Here is a 19,360-nt window from a genome sequence, read left to right on the forward strand (position 1 = left end):
CCGCCACCGCCTCACGGTGAGTATAATCTAACGTGTTTTTCTTATCTTTCAGGTTTCATCGGGGGCTTATCTACAGCATTACAGAATGTTGTACATAAGCCCCTGATGCTCGGTGCCGGCAGCCGATAGGCCGAAAATGGGGTGACAGATTCCCTTTAAGACCTGAAACACTTAGACCAGTATGACTGAAATAAGTGTTTGTGTTACGTTTATAACTATCTATGCCAAGGCTTGGCAGTATGTTACAATCTCTAGTTAGCAGTTGTTTAATTAACCCTTGCGCATAGGCCCCCCACTAAATGACCCTTGTCTATAGGTCCCCCTCTAAATAACCCTAAGCCATATGTCCCCCTTCTACAGTTAGGTCCATATATATTTGGACAGAGACAACATTTTTCTAATTTTGGTTCTAGACATTACCACAATGAATTTTAAACAAAACAATTCAGATGCAGTGGAAGTTCAGACTTTCAGCTTTCATTTGAGGGTATCCACATTAAAATTGAATGAAGGGTTTAGGAGTTTCAGCTTCTTAACATGTGCCACCCTGTTTTTAAAGGGACCAAAAGTAATTGGACAGATTACCGTAAATAATTGTAAATAAAATGTTCATTTCTAGTACTCGGTTGAAAACCGTTTGTTGGCAATGACTGCCTGAAGTCTTGAACTCATGGACATCACCAGATGCGGTGTTTCCTCCTTTTTGATGCTCTGCCAGGCCTTCACTGCGGTGGTTTTCAGTTGCTGTTTGTGGGCCTGTCTGAAGTTTAGTCTTTAACAAGTGAAATGCTTGCTCAATTGGGTTGAGATCAGGTGACTGACTTGGCCATTCAAGAATATTCCACTTTTTTGCTTTAATAAACTCCTGGGTTGCTTTGGCTTTATGTTTTGTGTCATTGTCCATCTGTAGTATGAAACGACAACCAATCAGTTTGGCTGCATTTGGCTGGATCTGAGCACACAGTATGGCTCTGAATACCTCAGAATTCATTCTGTCCTGTGTCACATCAAACACTAGTGACCCAGTGCCACTGGCAGCCATGCATGCCCAAGCCATCAAACTGCCTCCGCCGTGTTTTACAGATGATGTGGTATGCTTTGGATCATGAGCTGTACCACGCCTTCGCCATACTTTTCTCTTTCCATCATTCTGGTAGAGGTTGATCTTGGTTTCATCTGTCTAAAGAATGTTGTTCCAGAACTGTCCTGGCTTTTTTAGATGTTTTTTTTTAGCAAAGTCCAGTCTAGCCTTTTGATTCTTGATGCTTATGAGTGGCTTGCACCCTGCAGTGAACCCTCTGTATTTACTTTCATGCAGTCTTCTCTTTATGGTAGATTTGGATATTGATACGCCTACCTCCTGGAGAGTGTTGTTCACTTGGTTGGCTGTTGTGAAGGGGTTTCTCTTCACCATGGAGATTATTCTGCGATCATCCACCACTGTTGTCTTCCGTGTGCGCCCAGGTCTTTGTGCATTGATGAGTTTACCAGTGCTTTCTTTCTTTCTCAGGATGTACCAAACTGTAGATTTTGCCACTCCTAATGATGTAGCAATTTCTCGGATGGGTTTTTTCTGTTTTTGCAGCTTAAAGATGGCTTGTTTCACCTGCATGGAGAGCTCCTTTGACCACTTGTTTCCTTCACAGCAAAACCTTCCAAATGCAAGCACCACACCTCAAACAACTCCAGGCCTTTTATCTGCTTAATTGAGAATGACATAACGAAGGGATTGCCCACACCTGTCCATGAAATAGCCTTGGAGTCAATTGTCCAATTACTTTTGGTCCCTTTAAAAACAGGGTGGTGGCACATGTTAAGGAGCTGAAACTCCTAAACCCTTCATCCAGTTTTAATATGGATACCCTCAAATGAAAGCTGAAAGTCTGAACTTCAACTGCATCTCAATTGTTTTGATTAAAATTCATTGTGGTAATGTCTATAACCAAAATTAGAAAAGGGTTGTCTGTCCAAATATATATGGACCTAACTGTAAATAACCCTAGTCCATAGGTCCCCCTCTAAATAACCCAAGTCCATAGATCCCCCTCTAAATAATCCTAGTCCATAGGTCCCCCTCTAATTAACCCTTGCACATAGGTCCCATTAGAGCACATGGACATCATAGAGGAGTACTTCCTTTCCTGTAACCTCTGCCCTTATATTTTGGCTGGAGAGATGGGCACATTTGGCACTCTGGATGTACAAGCTGATTGAATAACCATATTTACATTCATATAGATTACAAACTCTCATTTACAGCTTATATAACAATGTAAATTATGGCAAGAATACAAATATTTTCCACTCATCTTTGGTGCACAGAGTATAACATTCCTGTGGAAAAAAAAAAGGACATCTTCAATGTTGTCGCCTGTGGCAATGTTTGTTCAGCAACAACACCGAGTGAGATTCATAGTTTTACTGTATTCACACATGTAATATGAATCACACTTTGCTTTTCATAAATGAGTCAGTCTGCCACACAGGAGTGGGAATAATGGCCGTGCTCATTCAGCTTGTCCGTGCGGACGAAACATTTCACTTCCTCTGTGCACTATTTAGGAAGACCTTCTCACTTCGTCTATAATACAGCTGATGTATGGTGGGCTTCATTATGAAATGGATGGATCCTAGTCTCATGATTTATACATTACTATTGGCTAAGCCCCTTCTCTGTCCCAGCTGTAGTGGTGAAGGGAGCTGGTTTAGCTAATGAGTCAGGCCCTCCATGCATGTCACTGACACACAAGAGAAGGAGACTCACTTCTACCTAAGGCTTTGTCATTACAGCTACAGGAGAAGCCCTGACTTCTAGGACAAACCAACAGCGAGTACAATTGGGTGATTAGTGATGTTTTGAAAGTTACCATATACTAGTAAGGTTCTTTATTTAAAATTTGTACACTACGGAACACATTTTTTTTTAGTTTTGGAAAACCCCTACAAAATGACAAAAAAAAAAGTGACGTCGGCACGTAACCACATCGCACTTGTGGTCAAGTGACGACCACCCTAGCAGGCAACGGCATGGAATCCTGACCGTCTGTATATTGCCATAGAGCAGGGGTCTCAAACTCAATTTACCCGGGGGCCGCTGGAGGTAGAATCTGGGTGAGGCTGGGCCGCATCAGGTTTTCCATAAGAAAAGCTCTTACAAAAACATTCCAATGTTATCAAATGTCTTAATTTATTTTTATTTTTTAACACAAAATAAGATGAAAAAATAAACAAAATCATAAGAAAAAAATAAATCAATCAGTAATAAATAAAATGAAAATGATAATACAGCAGATATAGAAGACTGAAGAAACCACATAGTTGCTGACTAGAGAAATATTATTATTATTCAGATGTCTGTATTAACAGTTCTTTAACATTTAACTTTCTGAACATGAATGGAACATTGAACATAAACTGTTTTGAACATGACTTCTTCTGCCTGCTCCTTGTTGCTAGAGGTCTGGCAGCGCTTACACTCGCATGGCGCAAGTTCGCAATAAGGCCGTCTGATGTCCCGCCTCCGAGAGCAATATACCGTACCGCCCCACCGCTCATTCTGAACCCGGCGCACCGGAGTCTGTGGCCCAGTCCGGTCCCTGCTCGGCTGCTCCTGCTGCATGTGTTGTGAGTGTGACTCATATGCCTTGCCTGCTGACAGCAGGCTGCTGTGACTGTCTAGCCATCATCATATTCACCCCCTCCTGCTGCTTCGATGGTCCAGCGCCGACATCTTCCTGTATGATCGCGCGGTCAAACGTCACGTGGTATCGCTCATTAAGCTCGTGAATATGGGTGCCACGCCTATGAGAGTGGAGTGGCGTCCATATTCATGACCTTAATGAGCTGTGCTACGTGTGACTGGGATTTTACATGCGAGACTCGGCCGTGTTTCTTGTGTGATCCCGGCTGAGGTGAGGGCCGCAAACTATTGTCCCGAGGGCTCATGAGGTGAGGACTGCAAACTATTGTCCCGAGGGGCTCAGTTGGCCCGCGGGCCACGAGTTTGAGACCCTTGCCATAGAGGCATCACAGAAATGTACTTTTAGTCTGGTAAACGGTCAGTACTTATGTATCAGTGAACGCAAACAGAGCAGCCAAGTGTCAACCCAAATAAAGAAATTATAATATAATTGGATAGTTACATTATTACATTAGATGACTCCCAAAAAAAAAAAAAAGGGTCAAGAATCTTAAGTAAACATGACATTTATAAAAACAAAAAGTACAGATCTGTATTTGCCAGGGGGAAATATTTTGACATATATATATATATATATATATATATATATATATATATATATATATATATATATATATATATATATATATATATATATATATCAGTATAAATACTGAAAAAAAAGAGCATGGGCCGCACCTTAAAAAAAAAAAAATAATAATTCACACATTGATCTACTGCAGCTAGGCAAAAATGTACAAACTGAACATGAGGTTTATAGTGTAATATTCTGATCAGATTGTATCAAGCCCACTGCCACGTCACGGTGAACCTTCTCAGTGGGCCCTAACTTTTCTTGACTTAAAGGAGCAGCATTGTGCGCTAACCACCGCAGCAGCGACAATGCACGGGCAGGGAGGGCGGCCAGGTGCCTCACAGCGCCCATGCTGCAAGACTGAATCCCATGACCCCAGACCGCGCCGCCCCACCAGCACAAAACCACAGCAACAATGGATGCCACACAGTACCAACAGCCAATGAGAGGAACATTGAAACTCACCTTCCTCAAACTCTCAAATTAGAGCAAAAATAGGCTGGATCCCCTTTGTAGTCTCCTGCTAAATAAAATAATTTGAGCCAAATGGGAGAAGTGGAAGTCCAGAAAAAAAATGTGTGTTTCAATGCTCCATACAAGTGTATAGAGCAAGGCCATGATCACTGGCAACTCCTACATCCCCATATGACTTGATATAAAAGTCAAATCAGAATCTGAATTTGCAGACACTGTGTTTCGGCATATTTCCCTCACGAGTGTAAAGTATAATATCTGATTTGGCTAGGTGGGAGGCGAAGACTGATCTAAGGGGTAAGGTTTTTCCTTGTCGAGAGTGACATGCCAGGTCTGGCACACACATAAGGAGAATTAAACGCCTTCCATGCTCCTCTGGGAAAACAACACGTCTGCAAATTGAGATTCTGATTTGGCTTTTATCCTAACTCATATTGCAAGGCTCGTTAAAGGGTCCATATTGACTTGTAGGCTCGCTACTTCCAATAGGAGGCACTAGAGTTCAAGTTCTATTCCTCTCTTAAGAGACAACTTAAATGTATGAGTGAGTAATTGCTGATCGTTCAGGTGCTTACACTAGGCAATAATGGGGAATGATCGATATTGGTGAAATTATTGTGAAAGACCCATATGCAATTGCATAAGGCAATGCTCATACCTACGTAAGAACCTCCGCTTCAGAGCTTCTCTATGAATGTGGGGTGCCTGTGGTGTTTGCTGTGAAATGGGTCTAACATTGCTTACCACAGGGGTCTCAAACTTAGCTGGGTTTATGTGCCGCACATAGAGAAAAAATTCACTTTGATGGGCAGCAATCCTTGGAGTATGAGACGACATTTTCAGTAACAGCATTTTTTTTCCCACATGCATTTTGATCATACTGGTCACCTTCTTGTAGCAATGTCCCCATCCTGGTCACCTTCTTGTAGCAATGTCCCCATCCTGGTCACCCTCTTGTAGCAATGTCCCCATCCTGGTCACCCTCTTGTAGCAATGCCCCCATCCTGGTCACCCTCTTGTAGCAATGCCCCCATCCTGGTCACCTTCTTGTAGCAATGCCCCCATCCTGGTCACCTTCTTGTAGCAATGCCCCCATCCTGGTCACCTTCTTGTAGCAATGCCCCCATCCTGGTCACCTTCTTGTAGCAATGCCCCCATCCTGGTCACCTTCTTGTAGCAATGCCCCCATCCTGGTCACCTTCTTGTAGCAATGCCCCCATCCTGGTCACCTTCTTGTAGCAATGCCCCCATCCTGGTCACCTTCTTGTAGCAATGCCCCCATCCTGGTCACCTTCTTGTAGCAATGCCCCCATCCTGGTCACCTTCTTGTAGCAATGCCCCCATCCTGGTCACCTTCTTGTAGCAATGCCCCCATCCTGGTCACCTTCTTGTAGCAATGCCCCCATCCTGGTCACCTTCTTGTAGCAATGCCCCCATCCTGGTCACCTTCTTGTAGCAATGCCCCCATCCTGGTCACCTTCTTGTAGCAATGCCCCCATCCTGGTCACCTTCTTGTAGAAATGCCCCCATCCTGGTCACCTTCTTGTAGCAATGCCCCCATCCTGGTCACCTTCTTGTAGCAATGCCCCCATCCTGGTCACCTTCTTGTAGCAATGCCCCCATCCTGGTCACCTTCTTGTAGCAATGCACCCATCCTGGTCACCTTCTTGTAGCAATGCACCCATCCTGGTCACCTTCTTGTAGCAATGCACCCATCCTGGTCACCTTCTTGTAGCAATGCACCCATCCTGGTCACCTTCTTGTAGCAATGCACCCATCCTGGTCACCTACTTATAGCAATTGTCCCCAATGTTGCCGTTCTTTACATAGACAAAAAAAATACATCTAACCTGACCTCTCTCCCTTGGCGAACACTTCCTACAGCACAGCCAGGGCAACCCATGGCAGTGACGTCATAAGCTGCCTGCGCCGGCACACCGTCTGCTGCCGGCCTATGATTGGCAAGTGGCTGGTATTGGTACAGAGAGATGGTCTTTGCACCACAATACATTTTAATAGTATGTACTCAGCGCACATTCAGCTGAAAAGAAGCGATGACGTCAGCAGCCCCTGGACCTGCCTCGATCATCAAGCAGAGCCCCTGTGCCTGTGGCCCGCATGAAAAGCAGCCTCAGGGGCCACATGCGGCCGACGTGTTTGAGATCTCTGGCTTACAACGTAAGAAAGAAGTATGCAGTATACTTAACAAATTGATTTCTACCCTCTCACAACGGCAAAAGTAATGGGTGGCATAAAACTTCTCTATTACAAAACAGTCACTGCAGCTGCTCCACAGCCCTGCCACCAGTTTATCTTATCCTACCATAATAAAAAAAAAACAATTGATGACACCGCTTACTGCCTGACAGACTTTTCAGCGCTCGCCCTGAGCAGTCTACCACGCAGCAAAAGAAAGAAAAAGATGCTGTGCAGCAACTTACCCTGGGGACAGGATGTGGATGGCCACCAGCTCAGCCCAGCAAGCATACTTGTTAGGAATGTTAATGCCAAGTACGTTGCTAGAACCTCCAGGGTAATAATGATTGTTAAGAACTTTTAAGGCAAACAGAACTCCTAAAAGTAAGCAGATAAATAAGTGATTCTCATTTTGTACTTTACCACCTGAAAATCTAAAAGTTTATAAATGACTGAAAACCAGATCAACCTTACAAGTTACGGCTAAAAACGGCCATATTCACTGATATAATGGCAAGTTAAATACCAGTGCAAAATTCTGATGATTGGCCACTTATATACCATTCAGACAATCATCTGACAATAGCCAAGTAAATCACGTGTAAGCATAGATCCAAGCCTGAATGTAAGGTGTGTAGCTCATCTGCATACATTTGGGAAGTGGTATGTACCCTCCCTGGTATCAGTAACACATCTATTATTTATGGTCCAAGTACGGTGTGCGATGTCTAGACTAAGAATACAGTTCTCATATCGTTGTATATATACAGTTAGGTCCAGAAATATTTAGACAGTGACCGAATCGCCATAATTTGGCCTCGGCATGCCATTATTTTTTATTTAAAATTAAACAACTGAGATGCAATTGACGTGTAGACGTTCAGGTTTGAGTAAAGGGTTGAACTAATATATCCTGCAAAACATTTAGGAATTGCAACCATGTTTCTACAAAGCCTCCTTTAAGGGACTCAAAAGTAATTGGACAAATTAACGTTATCATTAATAAAATGTTCATTTTTAATTCTTTGTATAGAACCTTTTGCAGGCAACGCTGTCTGAAGTCTGGAAGTCATGGATGTCACCAAACGCTAGGTTTCCTCCTTTTGCTTTTTGTGGGTCTTTCTGCCTTAAATTTTGTCTTCTGCCTCTGAAATGCATACTCGATGGCGTTGAGATCTGATGATTGACTAGGCCATTGCAGAATATTACACTTCTTTGCCTTAAAGCAAGCCTGTCAGCAGTTTTGGTCGATATAAGATGCGGCCACTGCCTTTCAGGGCTTATCTACAGCATTCTATAAAGCTGTAGATAAGCCCCCGATCCGACCTGAAAGATAAGAAAAATAAGTTTTATTATATTCACCCGGCGGGCGGTCCGGTCCGATGGGTTTCGCAGGTCCAGGTCTGGCGCCTCCCATCTTATGATCGCCGCCCTCTTACTTCATGGCTCCCCAGCATCACGCTCCTGTGCAGGCATACTTAACTGCTCTATTGGGGGCAGCGCATAGTACCGCAGTGCGCAGGTGCCAAGAAAGGTCAGAGATGCCCAGCGCCTGCGCACTGCAGTACTTTGCTCTGCCCTCAACAGGGCAGATCAGTATGCCTGCGCACGAGCGCGATGCCGGGGAGCCTGTGAAACAAGCAAGGAGGTGGCATAGTAAGAAGATGGGGGGCGCCGGACACGGACCTGCAACACCCATCGGATTGGACTCCCCCACCCCCCACCCCCACACGGGTGAGAATAATAAAAGTTATTTTTCTTATCTTTCAGGTCGGATCGGGGGCTTATCTACAGCATTATGGAATGTTGTAGAAAAAGGATTCTATGATCATCTACCACTGTTGTCTTCTGTGGATGTTCACGCCTTTTAGATTTCCCAAGCTAAACAGTGATCTCTTTTTTTGCAGAATGTATCAAACTGTTGATTTGGCCACTCCTGACATTTCTGCCATCCTCTTATTTTCAGTCTAATGATGGTCTGTTTCTCTTCCATTGAGAGCTCCTTTGACAGCATGTTGTGGGTTTACAGCAACAGTTTCCTTAGGCAAATGCCACAACTGAAATTAACTCTAGAACTTCTACCTGCTTATTTGATGATGGATTAACATGCAGCTTATTAAAGAGCTTTTGAGATAATTGCCTAATCACTTTTTGTCACCTTAAACAAAGGCAGCTACATATTAAAGAGCTGTAATTCTTAAACCATTACTCCAATTAGGATGTAAATACTCTTAAAAGGGGTTGTCCGGTCCAAGTCTGCACTGGACGGCCGAGTCAATAGTTGGGGCGCGGCCTCGCGCAATACAAGTGTATGGATCAAGGCCACACCCACTGGACTGGCATATGTACAACGCAAACATTCCCTCCGGTCCTGGCTCAGAAGCTGGAGAATCCCTGCAGCACACAGTGCATGCACTGGGGGGGGATTCACAAGTCTGCACACTTATCGATTTGGATCGGACAATCTTTTTACATTAAAGTTGTAAGTTGGCACTTTAAGCCCACATTGATTATATAACCATTAACTATCTTAAAAATCTGTTTTGGTAAACCGCTAAAATGCCAACCTAACTGTGATTATATATAATATACGATTGTATAGACTTTATACCTGAGAATCCCACGGCACATTGCATCTTGTAGGATGGGTCACTCATGGCCTCTGCTAGGATTGATTCCAGGAGAATATAAACCAGTCCGGTCAACTGGGAGAAGACTGCAATTATTAGTGCAAACAGAACACTTCCCAGCCTCTGTTCTAGTTTGGTGCCCTTCCATAACAGAGACACCATATTAAAGTACAGGTGCCAGTCATCGGCATGGTGAAACGGTGACAGGAGCAAGCGTAGCCCGTCTCCTCTGTGATAACCTTCATGGACGCTAATGCAAACATACTGCAGATGCTTCACGGGGTTTAAAAAAAGGTAGACATTCAGTCCAAGCGTTGCCAACGTCACAGGGGGGATGTTGTTAAGGCCAAACTGATAAATTTGGGCAAATAATAATAAAAGCCCAGTATTCACTCCTCTTTGCCTTCTCTGCATAGTTAATCTTCATCCAGTTTAAACACAGAATAATGAACATCACCAGGACTTGCTGATCTGCATCTGGAACACATAAGGTGATAATAGGGTTTACTACGTTAAATAGGAAAAAAAAAAGACCACAGCTAATCTACAATCAAATGCCTTAAGATGGAGAATTAACATTGAAGCAATAGTCCCATTTTTATCATCAGCGACATTGTTAAACAAGGGTCCCCTTCTGCAAATAAGTGCTGATGAGTGCCCAGACCTGGTGCAACATCCAGGCTAAGCATCAGACGGTTAACCCCTGCTGAGATGAAGTTGCCATCAACGGGTTATGACTGAGTTGGTGCAGGATCCACTGGAAAACTGCTAGATCTGGACCAGAGAAGATTGTGAATTAATCAAAACTGCAGAAGCAGCCTAACAAGTGATACATCGCTAGAATCAGGCTCTCTGCCATAACATTATGTTTTTCTCAGATGGGGTAGCAAAAACATGGCTACATTCTTTTTTAATGGCTACTTACAGTTAAGAAAAAAAAAAAAAAAAAAGTAGGGTGACTACGCATGAGAAATGTATAGTAATTTTTCACATACAGGGTGGAGAGCTGCTGTGAATCTTTGTCGTATCTACATTTCAGCTCACAAATAGGTCAGCTTTCTAGAGTTGGCCACGGACATTTAGCGATAATCTCCAATTCATGACCAATAGTATATAAAACATAAAGGAAGATGTGTGTTGCAATAACAGAAACAACTTTCACTTTTTGCATTAGAATGTTGAAACTTCTTGGCAATGTACACAGGTAACACTAAAAAAATGTCACCCTTGTATTAACACGTCTGGAAAACGCAAAGAGATCAGTGTGGGCAAAGGTGTCTTGAGTTATATACCCTGCCTCTCTCTGGAATTTGTATCTGGCACAGGAAGAGACAGGTGTTCCAGAGCCCAGATGTGTTCAGAGGCGTTGAGGTTTGCTAAGTGGGTTTTAAGAGGACCTGTTAGGCCTCTTTCACACTTCAGTTTTTTGCATCAGTTATAATCCGCCAAAAAGGCGGACAAGCGGATCCGTTGTCAACTGATGTGAACGGATGACACAGGATCCGTTTTGAGACGGATCCTGAAAATGACGAAATTTAAAGGAATCGCTGGGAGAGAGAGAGAGAGAGAGAGAGAGAGAGAGAGAGAGAGAGAGAGAGAGAGAGAGAGAGAGAGAGAGAGAGAGAGAGAGAGAGAGAGAGAGAGAGAGAGAGAGAGAGAAATTTTTTTTTTTTTTGTCCGGCACCCAGAAAGAATTTCGGGTTAAATCAGTGTCTGGAGGATCCGCCACAAAAAAAAACGTTACAAGCTCCGTTTTGAAATCTTTGAGGATGGTGACGGACAGCAACTTTTGGCGGATCCTCAAAAAAAACGGATGCAACGGACAGCAATCCGTCATTAATGCAAGTCAATGGGGAAAAAAACGGATCCTCAAAAAAAATTGAGGATCCGTTTTTTTTCAAAACCTGGCGGATTGTGACTGATTGTAAAAAACGGAAGTGTGAAAGAGGCCTTAGCGCTGACATTCTGACATGTCTTGTATTCCCCATGGCATATCCGTTCTGCAGTATCTCTTCTGAAAGCTCTGGGTTATTCTGTTCATCAGTGACATTTAGAAATTGGTAGATAAAGTGTGTGTCTCTATGTCATGTCCTCACTAAATGAACGGGATTCATATAGCTTAACAAGCAGCTAAACCGCTATACCGGGGTCCAATAAGGGAGACTGTAGTTGAATCTGTGGTTTATTGAACGTAGGTATAGATGTGTGGTAAAACTACAACAGAAAACAGATACAAAGGATCAGTATTGGGTTCATGGAAATATACAATATACCTAACATACATATGGACTACTAGCTGAGCGGGGGGTGTAACTAAGCTAACTAATATGAGACAGAAATCATATACAGAGAGGGTGATTACATACCACCGATGCTGACACAAGGGGAGTAAAGCGATGATGTCCTTACAATATGCAGACTTGAAAGAAATGGCCTACTGAAGAGAGAAAGGGGGCTGGGATAGACCATGGTACCTTGCAAAGTTACCCAGAATACATTAGGAATTGGAGGGAAATAATACAGGAAATACAATGCATAATATCATGCAGTTATAACTTTTGGCCACTAGATGGAGCTGGAAACAATAAACATTAAAACGTGGTAAATTGAGCCTTATACTGAACTTATGTTATGAAATGAACAGTTAAGGCTACTTTCACACATACGTCTTTTTAAATCTGGCACGATGCGGCGAAAAGTGTGAAAACCGGATCCGGAATCGGATCCGGTTTTGTCACATTGAACGTAATGATCGCCGCATCGTGCCGGATGGACATGCGGCACTTCATTTTTTTGCCGGATACGGCAAACATGAGCCGTCCGGCGTCAGCAAAAAACGTTCCCTGCAAGGTTTTTTGCAGCGCCGGAACGGCTTTTTACACAGCGCATGCCCGGACACGGAGTGTTAACCCCAGATCTCTCGCTCGCCCGGACACTTGTGAGAGATCTCGCTCGCCGGGCACTTGTGGGGTTAACACTCACAGTGTCCGGGCGAGAGAGAGATCTCGCTCTCTCTCGCCTGGACACTGAGTGTTAACCCCACGTGTCTCTCTCTCTCCACACACCCCCCCATACCCTTCGGCGGCTGTCTCTATCGTCCCCCGGTGTATCTTCCCCCTGCGGCTCCTTTAAATCGTGTCCGAGTCGTATCAGACGCCGCATACACATCCGGTGTCACCGCTGCAGGCCGGATCCGGTGGCCTGGCTTTTCGCCGGACCCCACACACCAGATGTGTGAAAGTAGCCTAAGAATCATTGATTGTGTCGGAGACAGAACACTCTACATAGTCTGACATTGTCAGCACTGACTGAACGGTGTTATAGTGACAATTTATGTATGTTTAGCAGTACAATGTAGAATTCTAAGAGAATATGCTCCAAACTATTAATTCATGGTTAATACAAGTCATGCCAAAATAGATGACAGGACCTCTTAAAATGTAGTCAGTGTTCAGTATAATTTATCCGGTACAGATCACCAATCAGTACAAATAGAAAGGAAATCTAACTGCAACCTTAGGTCGAATTCAGACTTCTGTATCTCACAGTCCATGCGCAGATGAAAAATTTCCAGATTCACTGTGGACTCAACAGCCTCCCCGAATCATTCTCCTGTCCAGGCGTACTTTGCTCTGCCCAGCAGAGAAGAGCAAGGTATTATATCGCGCATGCGCCGGCTTTACTTCCGGGTCATCGATGCCCTTTGGCCGCTCCTGGGACATGCGCATTACAGTACTTTGCTATGCCCTCAGCATGGCAGAGCAAAATATGCCTACACAGGAGAAATTTGGTGAAACGTCATCAAGATGAAACAGGGCATGAAGAGAGCGCTTGCGATGAGAGAGGAGGCGCCTGCAGGCGCTGGGCAGGTTAGTAACGCTAATAACCTTCAGAAAACTGCAATAAATCGTCACCACCACAATAATATAGGATGAGGTTCCATGCAGCAAAAAAAATGTATATGTCAAATGGAAAAGAAAACTGTATATCAAGCACCAAACATCCATTAAAAATGCAATGCATGCAAGATATATCAGAAAAAAATGAAAACAACACTATTGATACCAAACACAAAAAAAAAAAAAATAATATATATATATATATATATATATATATATATATATATATATATATATATATATATATATATATATATATATATATAGATTTTTAAAAAGGGCAAGCAAATAGTGAATATACAAAGCCCATTTACCATGTCATAATGGACAAGGCTAAAGGCGCAAGACTAACTCCATGGGGATAGTATATACACACTTAATGGTATAGATTAAATAGGAGTTGTACACGGCACCATAAATTAATCTTTGTACATAAGTATTCCATCCGTCACAACAAATATATGACTTATAGTAAATCACTCTATATGCCTGTGTGAGTAGAATACTCAAGAAAAACAGTGGAAAGAGTTATGACATCAGTAACTAAGTGGAGATATTTAGATAGTAATAAAACATTCATAAAGACCACTGATATGTAACCCACAATAATAGACCTGTAAAAGGGAGAAAGCCCAGGACCCACACACGTTACGCCCCAGCCACGTGGCTTCCTGAGGGATTAAGGTCATATCTGCAGATTAATAGCAGTTTTGCTGGTGATGGGCTTCCTTTAGTATATTGCAGTCATATTTTGTAGCACTTTGTACTTACAATTGCTGATTTCGTCTTTTTATCCAGCTAATTTTTCTGTTTTCTATTAGCTGTATAACATCCCATAATTTAAAACTGACTAGCTGAATACTTCTAAGCTCTATGTAGAAAGGGAAAAGTCTCTCTTCCCTACATGAGTCATCACTGCAAAAGTCTCTGGCAGGGGGAGAAGGGACAAGCTGGGTCAGGAATTCAAGAGGGGGGATGACTCATGCAGGGACAAGAGACTTCCTGTTTCCACATAGAGCAAAAAGAGAAGAATAAACTGGGTAGAAAAGTAAAATGAGCAGTTGTAAGTACACAGTGCTATATGATATGATGACTGCAATAGATCATGAGGATAAAAACTTTAATGGAGTGCTTCTTTAATATAAATACTGAATCAGCCAATTTGATGTAAGTGCTTACAGCTAGTGGTGCCTGGGGTTAGGCATTAACTGCTACCCAAGGAGTTCTTAAAATCTGGCCACATTGGAGGTGATGTCTCAGCAATAGCTGGGAGGCTACAAACTAAACACTTTTTGACTGCATGAAAGGAGGTTCGGGTAACTTTGCTATATCCTATTTTCCACTTTTCACAGCAGACAGATTTTCGTTAACAATTCAGCCAAGCAGTGCTAAGGGAAGCGGCAATAAACAGATAGAAGATGTGACTTTGGGGTTACACTACAGGACTGAACATCTGGTATTTGTGCCAGACAAGAGCTGCTGACACTGCTTCATTAAAATTCTATGTGCATCTCTGGAGGGAGCGACAAGGGAGTCTGTGCCATTTAGAGATACTGTACTACAACTCAAAGAAAAATGGTTTTTGTTCTGCTCCGTTCAATGCACGGAAACTTACAGTCACATTCTTTCATTCACAAAACAAGTGCTACCAGAGAACTGGATATTTGTTTATCTGCCCACCATAAATGGAACAAACGAGCCTTCTGTGTGGTGCCGCGGTGGCTCAATGGCAAAGTTGATATGTTATGTTTAAGTGTCCTGCACAATCGTATGCAGACCATACTTAGCTCATATATTTCTATTCAACTTCCTATTTCCACCTGAAAATACAATTCTATCATTTATCCTTGTGTGTCGCCACATGCACATACTCGATGCATTATTACACATTTTCAATACAAAAGACGCACCAATCTGGCATAAGTTTAGAGGACTTGCTCTGCCTGCAGGTTTTCAGCCCAGCTCGGACTAACGGTACAGGAGTTAGACGAGAATGGGCCATGGCAAAGTTCTGGAGAGTGGCACATGGTAAGTATTTTGGGCTGTGTGGCACAAAGCATGTTACCGTATGATGCCTGCCGTATATACCACACATCACTGTAATATGGCAATTCTGCATGGGATTATTTTTCTGTAGCGACAAGAGTCACAGTCTTACATTGTAAAAGCTACTTTTGAGTCGAGCAGAGCACAGTGTGATCCGGAGAGCCAGTAGAGCGGTGATGTCACTGAGAAGAGGAGTAGAAAAGAATTCATACCCCATGAACTTTTCCACATTTTTTCATGCTAAACCCATAAATTGCAATACATTTTATTGGGATTTTAAGTGATTTACCAACACAAAGTAGCTAGTATTTGTGACGTGTAAAGGAAATATCACATGGTTTTCTAAATATTTTAAGCATTTAAATCTGAAAATTGATACATGCTGAGAGGGGTTGACACGCTTAGCTGCTTCTTAAGGTAGACACAGGAACGCTTTGATAGTAAATTACCTGCTGGTTTATTATAGTCACCATAGAGCAAAGCAGGGTTCAGGAAAAAATAGGCAGCGCATTCCTGGCTTAACGCAAAACAAAACAATCAGAATACAAAAGAGTCCTTTCTCTGCAGGTTCCACTTGCAGCCACCTCACAATGTCCTCAGCTCCTCCTGGAGCCACGTGGGAGTCCTTCCTCTCCCAAGTCACAACACAGACTGACTCATGTCCAGGTATTTAACCAAAACCATGTGATGATCACATGACCAAGATATCACCGCAGGTCCTGTCCGTACACATGCCGGGGTCGGCTCTGCAAGTGGAGATATGAGGAGCACACTCCCTCCCACTCTATGGTGCCCACATAAAAACCAGCCCATGTATACCACTTTAAATTAACCCTCAGCACGTGGCGTGCTAGAGAAAAATTATTCTGGTTTTACATCACTGATAGCAGTATGCGCAGTGACACATATCTCCCTTCATACACTGCGCCAGTGACCCTGTCACAATGCGTTTATATTCTGCCCCCTCTAGTCATACTCCAAAAAAAAATCCTGTGACCAATTGCCTCCAGAAGTTACATAATTAGAGAAATTAGTCCACCTGTGTGTAATTTATTCTCAACATAACTACAACTATTCTGCAAAGGCCTCAGAGGTTTGAGAACATTAGGGATCAAACGGCAACAAAAGAACACACCGGATGTAACACTGGTGGGTGTGGACCCACTGCCACACTGGATTGGCTTACCCTGGAGGAGCATGAATTGGTGTCTCCTGGGTCTTCACCATGGCCTTCGAGGGTGAGGTTAGGCCCAGGTAACACTGCAGGACAGTGTCCGGGACTGCAGCGGCTGACCGGAGGGTCAGAGATCAGGGTACAAGGTACAGGAGAGTGAAGAAGTGGTCAGAATGTCCGAGGTTGGGGCTGGCAGCACAGGATTAGAATGCATAGCCAAAGTCAGGAGCGTAGAGGTCTGACAGGACGTGTAGGCAAGCAGTGTCAATAACATGAGAAACAAAAACACACATGCACAAATAGGACACTAGAAAGCAAACTGATTAGGAACCAATGCTTGGGACAGGAGTGGTGGTGCGAGGAGCTGCCCAATAAAGAGCCTGCTTGCATGGGATAGGCTGGGGAACCCAATCTCTGCAGGACACAGCAGTGTTAAATTCCTGCATAAACCAGCCATGCCCCCATAAAGCCAAATGGAAACATTCACATGCAGCAGTGTTGAAGAGTGCTACAAGAGGCAAAGCTCAGCGAGCTGACCTGATGCGAGGAGAAGCCATGTGGTGATTACAGTGAGTAGGATGGCGCTGAGGAGGCATGAGAGTTATTGCCAAGACACTGGGCAAATCAGGGATAAAATTGTAGAGAAGAGTAAAGCAATGTTATGTTATAATAAGAAATAGCAAAAGCTCTGAATATTCATAGAAAACTGTTCAAACAGTTATCCAAAAATTTAAGGCGTATGGCACAAATGCAAGCCTACCAAGACATGGCCGCTTACCTAAACTGAAATCCCTAGCAAGGAGGACAATAAGATAAGATAAGCAGCCAAGAGGCTGTATGGGAAGACTATTCTCTTATATCTCAGGTAAGTTAAAAGACGTATTGGCTGTCATTAAGGGGTTAAAATAGTCATGTGAAGTGATAAAAACATTTTTGATGCACAACTTTTCTAAGACTTGTTATTGCTGTGTAGCCCCAGTCAGGAGGGGACATATAGCCAGTGTACCCGCAGCAAGGCCCAGAGGGAGGTGGAGCCTTCTCAAATAGAAATGGGTCATGAACTCTGTATTAAATATTGTATATTGCCAGGGGTTGGTCTGGCTCATTGGGAAGCTGGTGAAGAACCCGAGGAGTCCTGGAACCTGTTGAAAAGTACCCTTGCAGTTCTGCAAACTCCTTCCCTCAACTGGCTGAATAAGAGCATGGAGCAGCAAATGGCAGGGGCGCACTGCTAAGGAGAGGATGGAGGCTGCAGCATCTGCCGACAATGATGAGAACAGGCTCGCAGGTGAGGATGGCAGAGAGAGCAGCGCTGAGGGGACAACAGGAACATGGAGGTCATAGAGCGCCACATACAGTCCGCTGCTCCTGGCCACACAGGACTCAGCAGGACAGGGTGCAGGACACAAAACTCCAGTCGGTCTTCTGCAACTTATGAAGAAACAGGTACTGTAATTATACTTGTTGGATCTTTTTCGTCTGTTTCTACATACAACCTGTGCTGCTTCTACTATATGTACACGTCTGTGTATATATAGTATATTTGCGTATGTGCCTTTGTATATATAGTATCTGTACATGTGTATATGTGAATGTGTCTATGAAGCTCTGAGATTGAGGGATGTAATAATCATCTAGGCAGGTTTATAATGCAACTTTTTTATTCCTTACATCCATGGTCTTAAAGCAAATCCAGGTAGATGGCCACAATGCAATGCCCCCAGTCCTGGAAATCCCAACCCTAGGCCGGTAGTTCCACTGCTCATACTAGACATAGACGATACTCAATATCTCCCAACCTTTGGTTGGCCCACAGCTTTGTGTTGTGAGTTCATTTTCCCCTTCATTACTGAGGCCCGAGGAACTCCCTCTTCTGGTAAAGAAAGGTAGTGAGCCTGATTATCAAACACCTGAGGCTGATGATGATGACTGGCTGAGTGGAGTTACTGACTGGATATAAGGCTGCCGACGCCCTTCTGCCCTGCGGGTGATTTCTCTGTGGGATCCTTGGAGAACAGTCTGAATTCCTGCTCCTCTAAAGCGAAGTTTGCTGCTCGGCCTTTTGCTTTGGTGCTTTGACTTTGTTTTGCTTTGTTTTTCTGGATTTCTGCCATTCTCTGCTGGGGTGTGCTGAATTCATTTAGCTCTGTCTTCTGAAAATACCTGAGCGCTGATTTAGTTTTTGAAGCCTAGCTGCTTCAGGGCCTTTTTCATATCAGCTTGTTGGCTTATGTCTTTGATAGGGTTTTGGCAGATTGCAGACAGCAGCCTTCCTGTCCTTTCCTATCTAGGTAGTTTTGGGCCCCGTCTTTGCTCAGTCTATCTTTCTGTCTGTTAGTATTTTCATCTTGCTTCACCGTCATTATATGTTGGGGGCTGCCTATTGCTTTGGGGTCTGCTCTGGGGAAGTTTAGATTTCCCCTTTCTTTCTTTAGGCCTATTTAATTCTCCGGCTGTGATCGAGGGGTCTAGGGCATCGTAGGAACCCCCACGGCTACTGCTAGTTGTGTTGATAGGTTCAGGGGTCTGCAATCTGATAGTTGCCAACTTCTCTGGTTTTCTGAACTTAGCTTGTATTTCTGCTTTTGCCTCCTACGGTGACTCATTCATAACAGAATCACCCGCCATACCGCAGATTCTAGGGTACTCAATAGCAGGAAAGAATTG

General features: G+C 43.5%; 1 protein-coding gene across 2 annotated transcripts in view; it reads right to left on the reverse strand.

The window, feature by feature from the left end:
- RHBDD1 (rhomboid domain containing 1) overlaps positions 1–19,360 on the reverse strand; it is a 141,296-nt gene that overhangs the window by 83,762 nt on the left and 38,174 nt on the right. For both annotated transcript variants that reach the window (XM_073579082.1, XM_073579083.1), the window contains exons 2-3: positions 9,556–10,051; positions 7,190–7,322 (exon numbers count right to left, since the gene is read on the reverse strand). In XM_073579082.1, the coding sequence (XP_073435183.1) occupies positions 7,190–7,322; positions 9,556–9,988 (566 nt within the window). In that variant the 5' untranslated portion in view covers positions 9,989–10,051. The remainder of the gene's footprint in view (positions 1–7,189; positions 7,323–9,555; positions 10,052–19,360) is intronic.

This window comes from Dendrobates tinctorius, unplaced genomic scaffold (genome assembly GCF_039654945.1).
Source record: "Dendrobates tinctorius isolate UK_male_01 unplaced genomic scaffold, ASM3965494v1 ptg000060l, whole genome shotgun sequence".
In the NCBI taxonomy this organism is placed as follows: Eukaryota; Metazoa; Chordata; class Amphibia; order Anura; family Dendrobatidae; genus Dendrobates; species Dendrobates tinctorius.